This window comes from Cylas formicarius, unplaced genomic scaffold, assembly GCF_029955315.1.
Source record: "Cylas formicarius isolate icCylForm1 unplaced genomic scaffold, icCylForm1.1 PGA_scaffold_6__28_contigs__length_40554024, whole genome shotgun sequence".
In the NCBI taxonomy this organism is placed as follows: domain Eukaryota; kingdom Metazoa; phylum Arthropoda; class Insecta; order Coleoptera; family Brentidae; genus Cylas; species Cylas formicarius.
In genome coordinates, this window is record NW_026844347.1 from 29,544,516 (window position 1) to 29,563,808 (window position 19,293).

A 19,293-nucleotide genomic window follows, 5' to 3' on the forward strand; every position below is an offset into this window, starting at 1 on the left:
TTGCAAGATGTTATTTAAAACATTTTTTGACTAGTCAATTAAGAAGTGGTCAATTGACCAGCCCCAACACTAACTATTTTTATACCCAATGATAAAAGAAACACTAAAAAGGCATTTGAGTTACTTTATTCATAATAACAACACATGTATTTAACATATATATTTGGTGAACAAATAATTACTTTAGGAATTGAGAGTCCGCGTACATTTTGTTTTATTTACAGACACAACAGTAAGATTAAATAGCACGGGTAAAAACATTTCCTGTCGAAGGGGAAAACGATAAAACGCGTTGAAACAATCGTAAAAGTTAACAGAAACATATTTTTGCCATTTGAACACCATGTGAGTATATTATTTTAAATACCTTGCACATTTCTGAATCATCTAATTTTCGTAAACAACTCTAATAATGATAATAAGACTACCTACTCTAGGTATACATAATCACAGATTATCTAAAAAAATGCCCTAGCACGTCGTGAAAAAAATGTTTAACTTTTAACGTAAACGTAACAAAAAACAAAATTCGTAACATTACAGCGGTTTCTAGTAATTGTAGATTCCTCACAACTTTCCCTCGCTAAAGTAACGACAACGTCATTGTATTCATCAAACGTTTGTCGTAAAGTCGTAGAGCCATGCGGTTAAAGCCGTATTATTAAAATATAAACTATAATTAATCAAAAAATTTTACAATTTATACAGCTAATAAATAATAACAATAAGGAAGGTAACGAAACGAACAGCTAAATAAGGTTTTATACAGTAAGTACAACCTAAAGGGTTATTTACAGTTTCGTTTCTATTTACAATTAATATTTATTGAGGCGGTTTTACTATACAATATTTTACCTCTACTATATACAGAGATCACAATTTAACATTACGTACAAATGTTTTCTTATGGGTAACATTTAGCCCTTAATTATATACGAAGAAAATGTAAGTGCAAGACATGTGTTAACCTGATTCACGGAGGGCCAGATTGAACTTTATTTTGCGTAAAAGCGTCATTGTAAATTGTCCAGTCTTATTTAAAACTTCAGTGCAAAATTGTTATTTTCAGTTAAAAATATTATTTTCGATATAAATTATTTTAAAAAATTCGAAAATGTTTACAATGTGTGTGTATGTTTGTAGTTTTTTTTTATTTGCTGCGACAGCTCCTTCATTAATTTTTATTAGGTTAACAAAAATTAATAAACTGTAAAAAATAGTGTAATTGTAGCTCAGTTTTCATTGAAAAATACGTTCTCAACATTTGTGTACCGAATTTTGAATTTCCGAAATGTAAATGAAAGCCATTGAAGTTTGTTAATTATACAGGGTAGTGCAGTGGTGCGGAAAAGTAATATATGTTCAATATATATTAAACATAATTATACCTGGTGTATCATAAAAGAATAAGATTTACACACATTAAGGTTCCTGCAAGACATACTTATATGACACCGCGAATATTTTTGAATTTTAATGCGACTTTGCTGAGTTAATACGAAAAACAGAAAATATGTTTTTCTATACTGTCCTATGACTAATGTGTTTGACTATATCAAGGTAAGTAGCATATCGAAAGATAGTAGAATATCATAGAGAAACAAGTTTTTAAAAATATTTCCTATCTTTTGTTGTTATGTTGCATTAATTGATTTTTTTTAAATTGTGATAAATAAGGGACATATTGTGCTCACCACATTCTTGTATCACCCTGTATATAATTCGAATGATTCAACATGTCCTGACCAATAATACTGTGTGTGTTATGCTGGGCATAGACTTTTATATATCGGTTATCACATGTCCCAACGCTTTTAAAATCTAAAGGGACGTCTTCCTAGGAATGTTTTGGTTTGAAGGGCCACGCACATTAAATAGGTGTGGGTAACACGGTAAAGTCTTGTAACGCGCATTTTACCGTTTCGTACAACGGCCTGTTTTCGTCACTACAATACCCTTCCGGTGTGCACAGAGTTTGTAGTTTGGTTAGGTACGAATCGAAATTTTCCTGACCGATTTTTTCGGGTGGCGCAGCGCCACCTGGTAGCCGCACGTGTTCCAGCAAAGTGATGACGTTGTTCCTTAGACTTTCGTAGTATTCGTTCAAATTGTTGCTCCTTTGGGTGAGCGCTTGCGTTTCCTGGTGGGGAATATTTTTAGTGTAGTCCGATTGCTTTTTTACGATAACGCTGTATATGAAACTACAAGTTAGGTGCATTACCAGTCTTGAGTCCTTCGTATTATGTTTATTGTTCCATGCTAGAAATTCGTCTTTACCTTTTCGCCGTGTGTTAGGTGATTTTCCATCGCGTTAATGTCAGACTTCAATTTGAGCATCTGAGATTCGACTCGCGCATTTTCCCGCTGCAGTTCCGAGATTTCCGCCTCCAAAGTCATTAAATCTTCGCCGCCGTTTGGATTTTGTTCCATCCCTGAGAAGCGAAGTTTAAAGTGTCGATATTAACTCAATAAATGTTGCAATTTTGAAGCATTGTTAATTCTTTGTATTGAGCAAATTGTACCCAGTGGCGTAGCTCGGATTTCAGCTGTGCTTGGGACAAATTCTAAATTTATGGCCTTAAAGAATGTTTGAATAATTCCATAAAAATCTACGGGTGCTAAAAAGTTATTCTTTATATAAAGTTGACATGGTCCAAAACCATGACGTACAAAACTTGTTGCGGCGTATATACAAGGTTTACCAGAAATATGAAATTTATACAAAAGTAAAAAAGTACCTTTGTTTCTGAAAATACTGACCATTGTTATTAAGAATAGTTGATTATAATTGTAAATTATTGTCAGTTGTATAATCTCATTCATATAGCACGGAAAGATAATCTTCTAGAAAAACTTTTCAGTTCATCGTTAAGTTCAGTAATATTTATCAAAACTATTTCAACATTCTTCGGGCAAGTCGATAGAGCTGTTATTTCTTGTTGTTTATCAACCCTAGTGAGAGATTAAATTGTTTTTCTGTAAACAAACTTATTATAGGAAATCTGTCTTGGCATATTTACCGATAAGCATAAATTATCAATGTCTAATATTAGAGAAGTTTATAAAACCGTTAGATATAACTTAATTTTATATGGATGATTCCTGTTTGAAGTTTCAGATCATGCACAATTTTTTATAAATAATAATTAGTACCTACAGATTAAAAAGCATTGCTCTCTCTACGCTACGCTACTGTATGAAACTCGAAGTTATAGTTATTTGTGTTATCTCGCGATTTTAAATAAAAATAAACCAAATATAATACAAAAAATAAAAACCAAATTCAGCATAACAATTTACTTTATGTCTCTATTAATCCTATGGTATAAAAAATGTTGATAACAATCGCTTATACCTATTTTACTCCATGTTTAACTTAAAGGAGGCAAAGAGAATGTTCCAACTCTGTGATTACACGAAAAACCTAAAATAAAATTTGGTTGTGTGGTGTTTTATCATTTTTTTCATTGTTCAAAATTACATACTTTAAAATATTTTTTGACCCTTTTCTTAGTTCTACATCAAAAATGCATGTCAATAATGATAATTTTTTGAGATGATGACTTATATTTAATTTAAAAAAGATTTTTGTAACAAATACCAAAACTGCTGACTGCAAGTATAATAGAACTTTGTAACTTTCTGGTAACCTAGTAACTAAATTTTCTATTATATTATCTATATATGATAGCAGTAAGAAGTGGTTGATTTTTAATATTTCTCATGTTTTCGGTAACTACTAACTAAAACTGTTAAACTATTATTTCAAATTAAAGAGTTCCTAAACATACGTTTAAGACTTTTTGGGGTTTAACATATACATACATATAAGGAATATAAATTTACCCGTATATCCCTTAGCATAAAACGGCATATCTTCTGGATATTTGCTCTTCTTGACAGTCTGGCCCGCTACGGGACAACCGCTAAGGGATCGATGCGTTAAAAAAGAACCGTTGATGTGTCCAGTTCCGTCGCATCCGGGTGTGGGACAGTTAACTCCCTCGAATTTCATGGCCGTAGCGGCCGCCACCGCCGCTTTGTGTTGTTCCACTGTACCGCCACTCTCAAGTACACGCATCTTGTTTCTGTTAGCTATTGGACAGCCCGATGCACTAATGAAAAGAACAACTATATTTACCACAACTTGTTAAGTATTTCTTGCTTTTGACAAATAAACATTGGTTGTCATAGATATACGAGTTTGTTACTGTGTATATTATTGAATAAAAATACGAATTGTTGCATTACGGGTTCTAAAACACCTTAATTATATGTAAATTATAGCCGGGAATATTGTAATGATTATATCTTATTATACCCATTTTGTAAATTGATTCTACTAGATAGCCTTCGTAAATAGGATGACATTGTCTTGACTTTGCCATTAGTCCAGATTTCTCTGTTAATTCAGATGGTTTTACTTTTGATGCCAACATTTTTTAACGAATAAAAAAAAATTAATAAAATTAATGATATTTGCATGAAATTATCTATAATTCATAAATCCGAAGGAAAACTTAATCAGAAAAAAACAATACTCATATATTAATGTTATCTGACTCGAACACTAACAAGAATTTATACATAGGCGTTTACCTTCTGTGGGATAGAAATTTTCCAGTGGCGTGTCCGGATCCGTCACAGCCCGGAATTGGGCATCTGATAGCGTGCACAAATTTTTTTGAATCAAATGAAAGCCATACGTTGAATCTTCTAAATTACAATAACAACGCTGGCATATTTTTATATTTTTGTACGCATTGCCCTAAATATTGCTTCAGTGTATGAATGCGCAGACCCCTCTTGATAAGTTTGTAATCAAATTATCGCAAGGCCGTGTGAACTTATACTCTTTGAGATGACTTCAAGTTCTCGAGTATCAAAAAAGTGATTAAGAAACAAAATTTACACACAAAAATATCCTAAACCAATTAATTTTAAGAACCTAACCAACATGCCTCTCTAAAATGTGTAAAATATTTCTTAATTGAAATATACACACTTTGCTCCAACATACCAGTATGTCTTAAGAAGACCAGATAATTGTAAATAATTATAAGCCATAAAGCACTCAGCTCCTCATTTGGCAAAACAAGCAGGTTTTGCAATGGAGAGTGGCGGGGATATAAGTGGTTCCGGATAGTGCAAAGGTGTGATTATTGCAAAAATCGATCAGCATTGCTGTTGCTTGAGATATTCAGGTTAAACACAAGTTGCTGTGGGACACAAATATTCCTAAATCATTAACACCTCAACGTCAAAACCCATGCAAAGAACTTCTTTATGTATATTTAAGCAAAGTGTAATCAAAAGTAACGGCGGAAGTTATTGTTCTCACTTGGGTATACAGTGTTTCCAAGATCCCGAAGAAGATCGCAGATACAAATTTGGTTGGTTTTGATAATGTAATGTAATAATAAAATATTTTTGATGATTAGTATTATTAAGTTAACTTTTTTTTTTATTTACAATCGATCCATAATATTTTAAAAATCTTAACAATTAAAAAAAAAGTGTCCTTAAATGACATTCTTGTTGATTAACCCTACTTTTCTCCCAATCATCTTGGAAACACTGTATACATAAATTTTATATTTGAAAACGGCATTTTTGTTGTGTGGTTTTGTCAGCCGCATAATTATTATGCTCATCTAGTTTGTATATGAAATAACTGCTTTCGAAATTTCATCCTATATCCGTTTTTGAGGTTATTATTCTTCAAATTGCATCAAATTCATCTGGTAAAAAGAATTACCTGAGTGGTTCTGAATCCTGTCCGTCTCGGGGTTTGCTTTTGGGTTTATTAGCTCTCGGGCATCCGGACAAGCTTCGGTGAGATGAGTAGTTTCCCGTTACATGTCCCGAACCGTCGCACCCTGGAGTGGGGCACTTGAGTTCTTGAGAGTGTGCCTGAATTTGCGCCCGGTCTGATCTGGGACATCCCGACAAACTACAACAGGAATAATACATAAATACATAATACAATACAAGATCGATTTAGATTAGTGCAATGTCCGAAAAAAGAGTAATTTGTGACGTTATTTTGTTAAAAAAAAGTCGGCCTTTGCTTAGGGAAGGTATTCAACTTTTTAATGCTCTTAGCGGCAGCCATTACAAGCTTTCGTAAGGTAAAACAGTTGAGCAAAATGCTGTATGTATATTTACAAATGAAAACATATCAAGCTGCAAAGGATAACAGTTTTTATAATAACTCTTGAGATGGAATTACTGTGTTAAATAGATAAATAAATAAATAATAATAACAATGTCAGCCATATACTAATTAGTTCAGTTATCATGCGCCCTCCTACATAGGTTATGTGAGAGCTCCGGTCATTAAAACATATATTCAAAACAAAGAAATTATACAAATTCGATGTTTGTTATTAATGAAAGTTAGGTTAGTTATTTATAATTAGTAGCTTTCTATAACAACAATATAATATAACATGGTATATTTTTTAAATTTCAAGCACAAAAAGTCACCTGATGAATTCTTCAGACATATCCGGAATAGAAACATTAAAGATTGTACATGATATACTATGACAAACATTTTTTTCCTGTCTGCAATATTAAAAAAAATTATGGAGCTATAATAGCATATTTTTTCGATATTCCAAAATTTGAATTGAATTGAAAGAATAAAATGAAATATCGTTATAGACCAACAAATACAATTGGGTATCTGTCATCGTCTTAGCAATATTATTTTAATCGTTTTATCGAAAACATAATTAAATCTTACCTGTCGTTCGATACCAACACACCTATTTCATCGAACATTATTTTTGAAAATGTTTTTTTTTTAAACGACGCTTTTATTGGACCACGTTATTTATCGCATTTACCGTTCATGTAAAGCTGGAGACCGTGATAAGATTTGAGTCGTGCTTGTATTATGTACCCAAGCTGTGGAAAATACCTAAATGAAAAATGTTAGCAGCGGAATTATCTTTTTGTTGGGTATTTTTGTTTCAGTCACCTTGGCTTCGCGCACTTTATTTTTATCCGCGCACTTTGCATCACGGTATATAATCGTAACTATTTAATATCCCTGCTCTTACCTCATTATTACATTTAATTGGACGTACGCATAAAATGTAGTCTTTAATCAAAGCGATGATAAGTTCAGAAATTATATTTAGCCCCTAATTTTATTTCATTTTCGACAGGGATATTCGTATCGGCATCAGTGGCACGGAACTGAGTAGGTACCGCTACCCTACACTGTTTTCAAATTTTTTTTTGTTACTGTATAACCAAGCCGTCGGAGTTTTTTGTTACAGTCAGTTTGATTATTGCCGTATATTCCAAATTTGTTAAACTAATAGTAAATTCAAGAATGAATGATTAAGACTCGATGCAGTTCTTAACACACTTTTGAATGGTTAACATTATATTATAATAGTATTTCCTTGGTTGTTTGTCAAATGACCTTCATTTTTGGGTGTAACTAGAGCAGAGCAAGAAGTTCGTTTTAAGACAAAAGTTATTTGTATTCACTTATACTTTTCGATTATATATGTATTAGGATGTTTGTGGATAAGTAACAACTTTTTCATTTTAAATACCACACCTTAATAATACCAAAAACGAGATTCTTAAAAAATGGCCTCGTTGTTGGGCATTTGTTTTCTTATTGGTCGAATTAACGCCAAGTGGTTAGCCCACCAGTTATACACGTGTTCCGTGTTGCGCATGGCGCTGCTGATTTGGATCAGCTGTGCGGGGAAGCCAGACGGGGACTATACGTCGAAGACGAGAAATATATACCGAAGAGCTCTGTTCTTTTAGGTGTAAAAGTCAAATAAGTAAGTTAGAAATATGTACAGTCCACTAACAAAAATTAACCCCAAAATTTTTAAATTTTCCTAATATATGGTTAACGCTGTTTCTTGTAGGTTTTCGTCCATCTGAATGTTTTTCAGCAAATCTCTAAATGTTTTTGATTTTTTAAGAAATTATACAAAATTTAAATAACTTTTGTCTTAAAAAATTAGTTGATGGGCATGATTTATAGCATTGGTTGTAAAACTACAACTTCTTCAATTAGGCAACCTTATACAGATACCTTTGTTTTAAATGTTGAACGCGACAAAATTATAAAAATGGGGTGTTATCATTTATGCCCTATATTTATTTACTTTTAACAACTACAGTGAATTGAAACAGAAATTTGTACATAACAAAAGTTTTCAGTCGGAATAGTTGATACATATATTCAAACCTGTAAACGTCATTTTTGACATAAAATTCAAGTTGTCAGAAATTGTAAGATCTAGATGTTATATATGAAGTATCCACGTACAGAATTAAAAAAAACTTATTTTTAAAATATTAGTGAATCCAAACAGCATTTGTTTGTAAGTGTTCTTTTTAATATTTTTTACAAGCTCTAAGAATCAATCAATGTGAGTCACTGGAGATTAGTTACGGTGCGGCTAACTGGATAATATATTCAGTAAGAGATTTTGAAAAACGGGTTTCCAAATTTAATGCTATAGTTTTGTTGTTAATAAATTAATTTCATTATGAAATATTGTGCGATTCTATTTTTTTTATTTTTACGGTGTTGCAAATTAAAAAAATCTAATAAAATCTTTTCATAAGAAAAAAAAATGTGTTTTTTTTTTAATTTTTAGGACTAATTTCATCAATACAAAATTTTCGGATTGGGAAACGATAATTAAGCCGTTTATTTTGTAAGCGGCTTAAGTCCATTTTCATATTTTATCAAGTTAGCACTTGTCCTGGACTGAACTGTCAAAAAAATAAATAGGTATTGAAATATACTTAGTGCATTTGAAAATTTTATATCACGAACATTTTCAAAATAATATAAATACTGAACATCGTAATTTTGAAAGTGACCTAAGTCCACTTTTTATTGACGATGTCAAAAAGTGTGGCCCAAAATGTTGAAAGCAGCGATGAAGGTAATTTAAATTACGTTTTGATATTAAATTGAAATTTAAAAAATAATATTTAATTTTTCTTCAACAGAGAAAGTGGTGCTTATATTCAGAAAATCCGTAAAATTAAACGGAATTCAGGGAAAATATATGATACATAATCGGGAAAAATTATTCCTGCCAAAGTTTTGGTTAGGAGAGTTTTGGAACTTTGGAGACTTTAATAAGCAAAATATATTGCAATACGAAGCGACCGGATGCAGTGTTGTAAAATGAAGACTTCGAAGAAACGGAAAAGGTTCATGTAGCAATGAGAGTTTTGCGTATTGGTTACATTCTAAAACAGGCAAAGTTGCTGTTTGTAAAATAATCTTTTTAGATACTTTTCAAATAAGCGAAGGACGATTGAAACGTGTATTAAAATCTAAAAACTCTGGATCGTCTAGAAAAATATGTGACGAAGCAAATATGATTGTTCAAGACCATATTAACAGTTTCCCGAAATTTAAATCCCATTATACTGGGGACCATAATCCCGACAGAAAATATCTTCATCCTGAACTGACTATAAAAAATTGTTTAATTTTTATTAGCTTCACTGTGAAGAAAATAATTTAAAAGCAGTGAATAAATGGATTTATAGAAAAATATTCAAAAAGGATTTTAACCTACATTTCCACCAACCACGCAGACACATGTCAAAGATGTGATCTATTAAACATTAAAGTCAAAGCCTCAGAAAACCATGAAGAACAGAAAGAACTTATGGAAGAACAAGGTATTGATTTGAAGCTAGCAGAATCGGCTAGAAATGCGTTAAAACAAGATTATCCATCCATACTAATCCAACTTATTATTTTGGCTTTTCATTCGATTTGCAGAAAGCGTTACCATTCAAAAAGTTAACTACTTCAGTAGCTTATTATAAATGTAACATGTATATTTTAAAATATCAATATTTCAAAATATCTTTAATGTGGTTAAAAATTATATCGATGGGAAATGATGTGGAAATCATAGACCACAGAAATTTTTAATATCAAGGCATTCATTTTTACCTAATGACAGATATTTTGGCGTTATAGAACTGTCGTTAAAAAGAAATCAGTTATTTGTATGTGCCACAAGATTATTATAACATATAGCAAGGTAATACTTTCATACTAAATGAAATGAAACAAGAGAATTTTATTCAACAAGACTCGTGGAAGAAGCAGTTTACAAAAGATCCAAAAATTTGGGAATATTGTATTGCCATCGTTATATAAAAGTATTTGAGGCATCACATCCTTAAAATACCGATACATTATGGACTTATTCCGGTATATACCTCCGGAACACCATAACTACTTCAAATCACTCAAGCATACTGAGAATGTTAACGAATAATTTGTTACTAAATTTATTTCTATTATCTAAAAATATAATTTAAATGCTTTTTTGTCTGTTTTTTAACCTATATGTAACGGGCTAAAGCTCTATCACTTTTTGTAACAAAACAAATTTTTATTTTGAGCGTGACCTAAGTCCTTTTGAGGTAAGCAAGGTCATATTACACATTTAATAATAGCAAATTTTTAATAGGATGTATAAAATTAAATCCCTTAAATGCGATTTAACATTGCAAGTCAACCATACATCTTACGTATATTTTTAATTTTGTAAAAAAGCAAAACCTTAAGTTTTTCAAATGAAAGATAAATGGACTTAAGTCACTTTCAAAATGAACGGCTCATTAATAATTTGTGTCAAAATTTCAATAAATACTGACCTGTCCTTGGGCGATTTGTCGTGCTGGGGTAGCGAATGCTGCGGCGGCGGCATCGAGTAACAAGCCCCGGGCGAATAACCCCCTGGGGGCACAGGATATCCACCTCCTGTGGTGACGGCTCCGGGATATCCTCCGGTCGAGCAGGGGTATCCGGCTGGAGCGGGATATGGTGCCGTGTATGGGTTCGTCGCATAGTCCGACGCGACGGTGGTCATCCCGTAACCTGGATGGGGACTCATGGATCCATACCCTGTAGAGAAAAGAGAATAGAAACAAAATAATCTGGAACGAAACTCGGTGTCTGCTTAGTTTATAAAAATTAAGGAATATATTAGGCCCATAAAGTACCTAAAAAATAAATCTAAATTTTCATATTTTCTAATACTTATTAAATATTATTTCAAAATTTTATGTGTTAAAAGAGGATATCCAAAAAAGGCAAAATTTTGGAGGTAGATACCGCATTGGAAGAAGCAATGCATACATAACTACATCTTGTATGAACCAGAAAAGTCAAAATTACTTTCGCAATACCACATACCGCTTATAAAAGGGCCAAAATCATTAGAAATATTAGAAATTCATGGGGGGTTGCGGGTTTTATTTTCAGAATTCCTAAATATCTGTGGTGGACTTTTGAAACTGGTATTTTCTTTGTACATATACAGTGTGTCCCAGTTTTGATATTTTTATGGCGTATGCGGGTTTCATGATCCAAGGCTACTTTTTTACAAAATGAAAGGTGACACAAACAGGGATGCCATATGTGATTTTGGACACCCTTTATAGTTCGCAAACTTGACGAAAATGTGAAAACTGCTCTGTATAGGGTTTTTTTTAAGTAGGATCCAGTTTTTCTTCTGAAAGTCACAAATTTTAATATTTTAACCGAACTTGTTGGTGTGTTTTTTTTTAATGGACCCTGTACGTCTTAACGATTTCATTACGTTTTATTTATTGTTAATCAGTTTCGGTTAGTTTATTTAATTTAATGTAGTTAATATATTCGTTAATTAGTGTTTAGTAAATAATTTTGTTGTAAAGTATCTGCCTCAGTGATTTCCAATTTTAAACTATAATATATTTTTTTCTTTTTAATATAACGAGAGAAAATTAATTAGGGAAATAATAAATATGTTCATATTATTTACTTATTTTATTATTTGTTTGTTTATTTATTTATGTTATTGGTCCCTTATTCTTGATTAGATGCAACGACTTACCTACGACAACGATTGATGTATCAATGATAAAATAAATACCAGTGACAGAAGAATAGAAGAGTGAATTAAAATTATTTTCTAAAAGGATTTCCTTGATGATGACGGTTATTTTCATTTTTATTTACAACACGAAGTCGTTTATAATTATTTATTGCTTTTTCGAAAAAAAAAATTGTAATAATTTATTCACCTGCCGGATCCCGACTGTAGGCGTCCATGTAGTGGGAACCGCCGCTATCTGGAGTCGATTCCCTACTGTATCCGGAACCCGGAGCAGGTGCCAATACTCCAGGAGGAGGACCCGAGGTGGTGAACGCAGCAACAGGTCTCACTCCGCTGTAATGATTTTTTTAATTTTTAATAGTCTAACCAGTGGTCAGGGTTTTTATAAAATCTGCTTTAATAAGGTATTATTAATTAAAAAGCATAAATGAAGGCTATAAAAGTATTTAAACGAGAAAGACGCTAAAAAAATAACCTGTCTTCTCGGTGTTTGCGATGTGTCGCACGCTAACAAAACTTTTAAACTTAGTTTGCGAAGTGAAATATTTATAAACACGTCAAATTTGTTTCTAACAACTTCGTACGAACTTTCTTCGGAGAACTCGAAAATGTAATTTTGTGACAGCGAGCCCCTCAATATTTGATCAGGCATAATAATACGGTCCAAAATGACGAATTAGAAATAAGGTAACAATTTACAACTATTTATAACACATCGCAAACCCGACGTATCAAAAACGTTTCGTCAATAAGCTAAAATAATGCTCCTTTTTCACATACCGATACAGTGGAATTTTGAAATGTCCTTCTAAAATGTATATTTTTTTATTCAATTTCCCAATAGAATAAATGCAAAAAGTTTTTTTCAAAACCTTTTTCTAACTATTTTCTACGACTGCTATGAAAATTAACTCAATTTTGACAAATTCGTACGACAAGTTCAATTTTTAAATGGCAAAATTGCCTGACATAAATGTCGACCTAGCTTTCAGCCGTTTTTTTTCGAAAAAAACGGGAGAAAATTTCGTCCAAGTTTGACAACATTTGATTTGTATCCTATAATAATTGTAATATTATATTAATGTATTGCATATATCTATTATTAGTGTTGTGGAATTAACCGGTCAATTTTTTTGTGTCAGTTGATCGAAATATGGGATATTTTTATTGGGATTCCCCGAAGAGGCTTCTGGGTAAATTGGACATCACAAACGCACGTTACATTTTGATCGAATTTGACTTGTCAATTGACAAGCCCCAACACTACCTATTACTATGGCAAAAAGTGGTCAAGTGGCAAAAGACCAAAAAAGGTTTTAGTTTCATTTATTTATTTTAATTTTGAAAAAATTACGCCAATGGTTTTTAATTTCAAAGTAACACGGTGTCATTTTGTATGTCGTTATTTTTGGCGTCCTCAGTGGATCAACCAATGCGGTGTTTAATTTTGCCAAACTCACAAGATAAATAATTAAAAGTGAACCGACCCACCTGTGGGATAGACGACTGACGCTCAGGTCCAAAGTTTGACCCTGTGGGCTGGGCACTTGAGGGCTGGCTGAGAGATGGGGACTGGCCGCGGCTTGAGGGCTCCCGCCCACCCTTTGGCCTCCGTAATGAGGCGAACTGTAGGCAACCTGGAGAAAAACTTTTAATGAGAGAAAAGTTTCGTTAACCCTTTGAAAAATGCGATACGATATGAGCACGGTTTAAATAGAATGGGCTTCATTGTTAAGTACTTTAAGTTATTTAGTTATTGTCAATTGCCAACATAATATACTTTTTTTATCTCTCGTTCTAATGTTAAATAAGAGAAAATTGCATATGACGGGTCAAAAAAAAATGTTCTCATTTTTTCCAATAATTTTTTGAAAACCGCTTATGAAAATATAACAAAAAAGTAAGTAGGAAAGAAATTAGAGAAAAAGATATAGTAATTTAAGAGCTTGCAAAACTGATGTAAGTAGGCCCTTCTCAACAAGAAATTACGGAGAAAAATTATAGTAATTTGAGAGCTTGCAAAATGTCAATTGACACAAAATTTAAAATTCAAAAAACGTTGAAATTAAATTTTAACTCAAACGTAAAATCGACATATTTAGTTTGTTAGTATGTTGTCTATAACAATCTGATTCATTCAAAACTCATTACAATTTAGTTAATTTTGTTTCAAATTAATGTAAAGTGGGTCATTTATTCATAGAGCTAGTAGATACTGAGGCCCTCCCTGCTCTGTTAAAAAGCACCGAAACTTTTGAAGCCGCCACAAAAAAAATTGAGAAGAGCTTTTTGATATGTGCGTACGCAGTTAATTCGAATCTGGTTTTTAATTAAGAAGACCTGCAATTTCAATTCAAGGTTTATTTTTTGATTAGTTTTAGTTAATTTTTATTAGTTTTTTTTATTGAAATATTGATTCTTGAGGTAGTAAATGAAAAAATAAAAACAGAGATCTTAACTGTGGACGGTAGAATTTTTATCAAGCAAAAACTCAAACCTATTCACAAGTCTAATGCAAGGTCAAATGATGCCCGTCGAATATCAATCTCCTTTTTATGAATAAATAATAGCCGTCTTAGGCGCATCAAGTTTTACACTGGTTATAGTATCACTATATTAATTTTTGAGGCAAATTTTGATTAAAATGAACTATAAATAACAACCCGGAATGAATACAGACCATTTTTTGTTGTTCAATTAGATTGGCTTTTTAATATATATTTTATTACTTATTTCGTGGATCTGCAATAAATAATTTTTAATCTTTTCACGAAAGTGAAGCAGATTACGATAATAATTCCAGGGACGAAACAGTTACCATTTATCATTGTTCATGTCACTAAACTATGAAAAACTAACGGTCGTAGAAAAAGTATAGTATACAACACGTTCGGTAAACTTTTTAACTCACTCGTTTATTAAAAACTCGTGAGTCAAATTTTAACGAACGAAGTAAGGATCCTCCCTGTATCACATTTTTTAGCTTACAAAAATATCCCTGGTACCCGATACTGTTGAAATTATTTAAGAGACATCTCTCCTCGGACATTTTCCTGCTTCCCTCACGATTATAACCAAATGCACTTAATCCGAGAAATTTGCATAAATCGCGAACGGCCAACCGGCAGTTATCACGTAATAAATTAATTGCCTATGGTATCGCCCATAATGAAGGCGAAAATGTCCCGCAAATGAAAAAGGGCGTTAATCTAGAACATTATTATTCAATGAACTTCCTCCGTATGCGGGGACGTATTGTGGTCAGTCGTCGCTCTAGCCACCTGTAGCAACCCAATTACCATATCACACTTTATTACACCGCACCTTTATTTATTCAACCAAACGACCACATTAACGCCGTTTTAAGTAAATTATGGTGTCTGTTCCAGCTCAAAGGTTTCCTGCTTACCGGGCAAACCTTAAATTAAACTGTTGCGCGAATTTCTGTATCAAAAAATGACGTCCTCGAAAGCGAAAAAAAAAGGAAATTTTCATCGAAAAAAAAAATAGTTAACGTAACTTTAGTAAGGTAACTTTATGTAGGACGAATTCAAATAACGTTTGCTATTTTTTTACGTCATGTGTCCTTTGTTTTTTATATTTCTTTACTATTTATATATATAATATTTAAAATATTTTACCTGTGGGCTGGTGGTGGTAACGCTAGACGTCGAAAGATCGATCACTGTGCCCCCGGGGGAGGTATGGGGACCCGAGCCTTTCATTTGGGCTGCTTGGGCCGTCGTCACGCATTTAACTGATAGGTTGATCGCCGAAAACCCCACCGGAAGGGGACCGGGCCCGCCACTGGACGCGTCGTATTGATACATCGGCCTAAAAATGAATATGTACGCGACTTAGCGACCAGGAATTTGATCCCATAAACAATTACGTTATTGGTTTATTTAACGTTAAAAGACGTATTTAGTACATGTGCGTTCAACTCGCCTTGGATACAATGGTGCCGATGGTTCCTGTTCTTCCTGCTTCAAAAGACCCTGCGCGTTTGCCGCCGCAATTTGGTGTTGCTGGGCAGCAGCTACTTCTTGTTGGTACCTGTGCTCTTGAGATTCGTCCATGTAACCGTAAATACCCTGTGGAGGAACTCGAGGAGGTCCTAAAGGTTGCTGGAGCGATACACACTGACTCGAATCGTATCTAAAATATTGCCGTTATCAACAGAAGCGCTCCTAGTGAGATGTAGAGGTGTACCGTTCGAAACTGTTACCACCGGTGCCCGGGTCGTATGGTCGATGGCTCGCCGAGTTGACCAACGAAGTTTCGTATGATCTGTTCACTATATCGTTAGAATAAGTCACTATCGGTCTTGCTATTGTCGTTACGGGCTCCGTCATTTCTGCGTATACTCTTTCCCTGTGATATATTTCCTCTGACAGTGGGGAATGGTGATAGGGTGATCTGACCGAGAAAATATTTACTAGAAATTACACCTCTGGGAGAAGGTTGTTGAAGTTACCTGTGAGGCATCTGCGGATCCATGTTATAAGGCTGCGAGCTGGGATGTGGGCTTAAATGATGCATCTGATGGGAGCTCCTGGAATTCATAGTCTCCATGCTAGACAGCGATGACGAATTTGAATCTTGGTTTAAATATGGCTCGTAAGCTGATCGGATCCCAGACGGAGGTGATCGACAAGAGCTGGTTGTGAGTTCGGTTTTCGGTACTAGTAATTCGTTCGAACCGGACATACTGCAGCTGGTTGCGACTTCTGGTTTAGGTACCTTCATCGCATCCGGTTTGATTGGGTTAGTTTTACCGCTGTAGTATTGGTCATAAGCGGATTTTTCGTCGGCATTGGTAGTCGGTACGTTGGAGTACGATGGGACTATGTAATTGGACTTCACGTCGTCTGTGGGCGTCCTTTTGCCCTCGTAGGAAGATGTCGAGTTCGAAAAGTCACTTTGGCACGTACCTAGAAAAGTGGTACCTTGTACTATGTTAACTTTTTTCTTCTCAATTCTTTTAAACAGTGTTTTATATGGGACAACCAATCATGATAGTGAACTCTTCAGTTTTGATGTTGGATGGACAAAACTGTTTAGGCGAAATAGTAAGATTGTTCAAGCGGAAAGAGAATTTGGTTAGACAAAAACATGCCTGTCTTTTTTAGGTATAATATATGTTGCGTTTTGTGGAAAATATATCAAAAATTATCCATGCATCAAACAAGACGTTTCGAAATATTTTTTTCACCTGTTTGGGTATTTTGAGGGCCAATCGACGGGTAAAATAACTTCAAACGTTTATCATTTTTTGAACCTAGTGGATGTAATATATTGTGTATGTAGAATATCTACTAATAATTTTATGCTAGGAATAATTAATAATTCTATAAAATGACATACTATTTTGTGTTGGATACGATTACAATAATGTATTTAAGTAATACATTATATATTTTGCATATCATATGATTTTATTTTGTTTTCATAAATTAATAATAATTCATTGACTTTTTATATAATTAAAATATATAACTAAAATAATTTCATGTAATAATGAAACGGTATATTTAGTTGTCATAAAAATTTAAAGAGAAAATTTAAAATTTTTCCTTTCTTCAAGAAATTAAAATATAAATATTTTTAATTGCCAAGCAGATCAATTTGTAAGCACTTTTTCCGAAGTTTTTTAAGAAATTGTTTACTGATTACTATACATTTTATTTTTCAGAAATATTTAAAGAAAATATTGGAAAATAAAACAATTAAACAATGAGAAATGATCAAGGGAAAGAATCCCTATTACTAGATGTCGTTTTCTATTGCAAAATTTCACTGACTTCCAATCATTCAAAAGGGAGATATCGTTATTAAATCTTCCTTCTCGTCTATAAAATCATTAAAGAACATGTTTTTGGCTATAAGATTTCAGCAGTCAAAAAGACAAAGGAATAGAAGCCAATTTTTTAAAATATCAACATTATTCTTTCATAGTAGACGAAACATTTATCAAATTTGCATAATAGTTCTAAATAGAGGGACCTAACGCGACCCAACAACAAACCCTGGATGGTGCCTTCCAGCACTTACCAAACAGCGGGTTTGGTTTTAGTCTATGATGAAAACTAGTGTGGTATTTTTGCTCCCTGGCTGCTTGCTTATTAGCTGCCGCCACTGGACAACCTGACAAACTTCTGTGCGAGTTTCTGTTCGAGCTTACGTGTCCCCTGCCGTTGCAACCCGGCGTCGGACATTTGAGGATAGTTTCATGCATAGCTAGAACTAGATCACGTCATGGAATCAATTTTTTTTACTAAGGTTACTTTCCGCGTCGGATTGGCTAGTTTAGTGGTCCAAAAGTTGGAGGAGGCTTAACTACTAACGACCGGCAGATTTATTTGCTTATTTATTACATTCATTTGTAAATGGCCTAGTAGAATGTAGAAAAGTAGTTTCTATAAAATATTTTTTTCCTTTCAAAATGGATTTGCTCGTTAAAATAACGCATGGCAGCGTGTTGAAATTTGGGGACTAATTTATCCCTTAGTAATTTAAAAAGATAAACGACTTTCTCCCATTTTCGTAAATTAAATAATTTACTGGATTTTTCCGAAAATTACTTATTGTATTGTATTGTATCGAGAGCGCACAAAAACAAATAAACAACATAATTGAAAGAACCCCTTATCCGTAGAAATGCCTTTAACATCCTGTATCTCGAAAACATGCGCGCCTTGGGCAATCGCATCTTCCATTTTTAGTTATCAATTACACCTTTTATATATTTAACATAATAATAATTGCAATTTCTTAGTTTTTGCTTCATGTCGTTTTGATTCAATTGGAAAAAAAAGCCGGTAAAAACAAACTAAATAAGTGTCTATAACATTTCTCAAGTATTTTTAGGAAAAAAGATACCTCCAAGGTCCTGATAAAAAAAACTTTTCTTTGTCATAATTTTAATATCGTTTTACATTTTTTAAATGAAGGCTTTAGTTACATCACCAATTTCTTCAAAAATAAATATTATTTTTGAAATTTTCGTTCAATTTGGTGTGAACCTCATATTTTGCTTTTTTCTGGTACGTATACGTATAGTTTTCGCGTGAAAAAATAAAAACCATTTTCATTCATTGTCAAATGAAATGTTATTATTGCCTTGTATCTAAAAATTAAAATTTTACTTTTTTTTTAAGTTAATTTAGTTACTTCCAACAATTTAAACTGAAAAAAAAATTAAGAATTATTAACAATTGCGGCCATTTTCTTCAAATTTCTCACACTCTGTATATCAAACACGGACCTTTATACCGAGTGGTAAACCGCAGAGGAAGGAGTGTACGTCGCATGGCTTTAAGTACTTACAATTCTTTGGAATTACTCTGGAATTTCTTCCTTTTTTTAACTTAAAAAT

The 19,293-nt window shown here is 33.0% G+C and overlaps 1 protein-coding gene across 6 annotated transcripts in view; it reads right to left on the reverse strand.

The window, feature by feature from the left end:
- Positions 1–116: 116 nt before the first annotated feature.
- LOC132703142 (myelin transcription factor 1) overlaps positions 117–19,293 on the reverse strand; it is a 456,348-nt gene continuing 437,171 nt past the window's right edge. For 4 of the 6 annotated variants that reach the window (XM_060672236.1, XM_060672237.1, XM_060672240.1 and 1 more), the window contains 12 exons: positions 17,970–18,161; positions 16,393–16,849; positions 16,128–16,334; positions 15,864–16,073; positions 15,557–15,749; positions 13,407–13,552; positions 12,103–12,248; positions 10,690–10,939; positions 5,759–5,953; positions 3,847–4,115; positions 2,278–2,432; positions 117–2,140 (listed from right to left, as the gene is read on the reverse strand). In XM_060672236.1, coding sequence (XP_060528219.1) covers positions 1,871–2,140; positions 2,278–2,432; positions 3,847–4,115; positions 5,759–5,953; positions 10,690–10,939; positions 12,103–12,248; positions 13,407–13,552; positions 15,557–15,749; positions 15,864–16,073; positions 16,128–16,334; positions 16,393–16,849; positions 17,970–18,161 — 2,690 coding nt within the window. In that variant the 3' untranslated portion in view covers positions 117–1,870. Of the gene's footprint in view, positions 2,190–2,277; positions 2,433–3,846; positions 4,116–5,758; positions 5,954–10,689; positions 10,940–12,102; positions 12,249–13,406; positions 13,553–15,556; positions 15,750–15,863; positions 16,074–16,127; positions 16,335–16,392; positions 16,850–17,969; positions 18,162–19,293 lie in introns of all 6 variants that reach the window. The other 2 variants (XM_060672239.1, XM_060672238.1) reach the window with 2 other exon arrangements.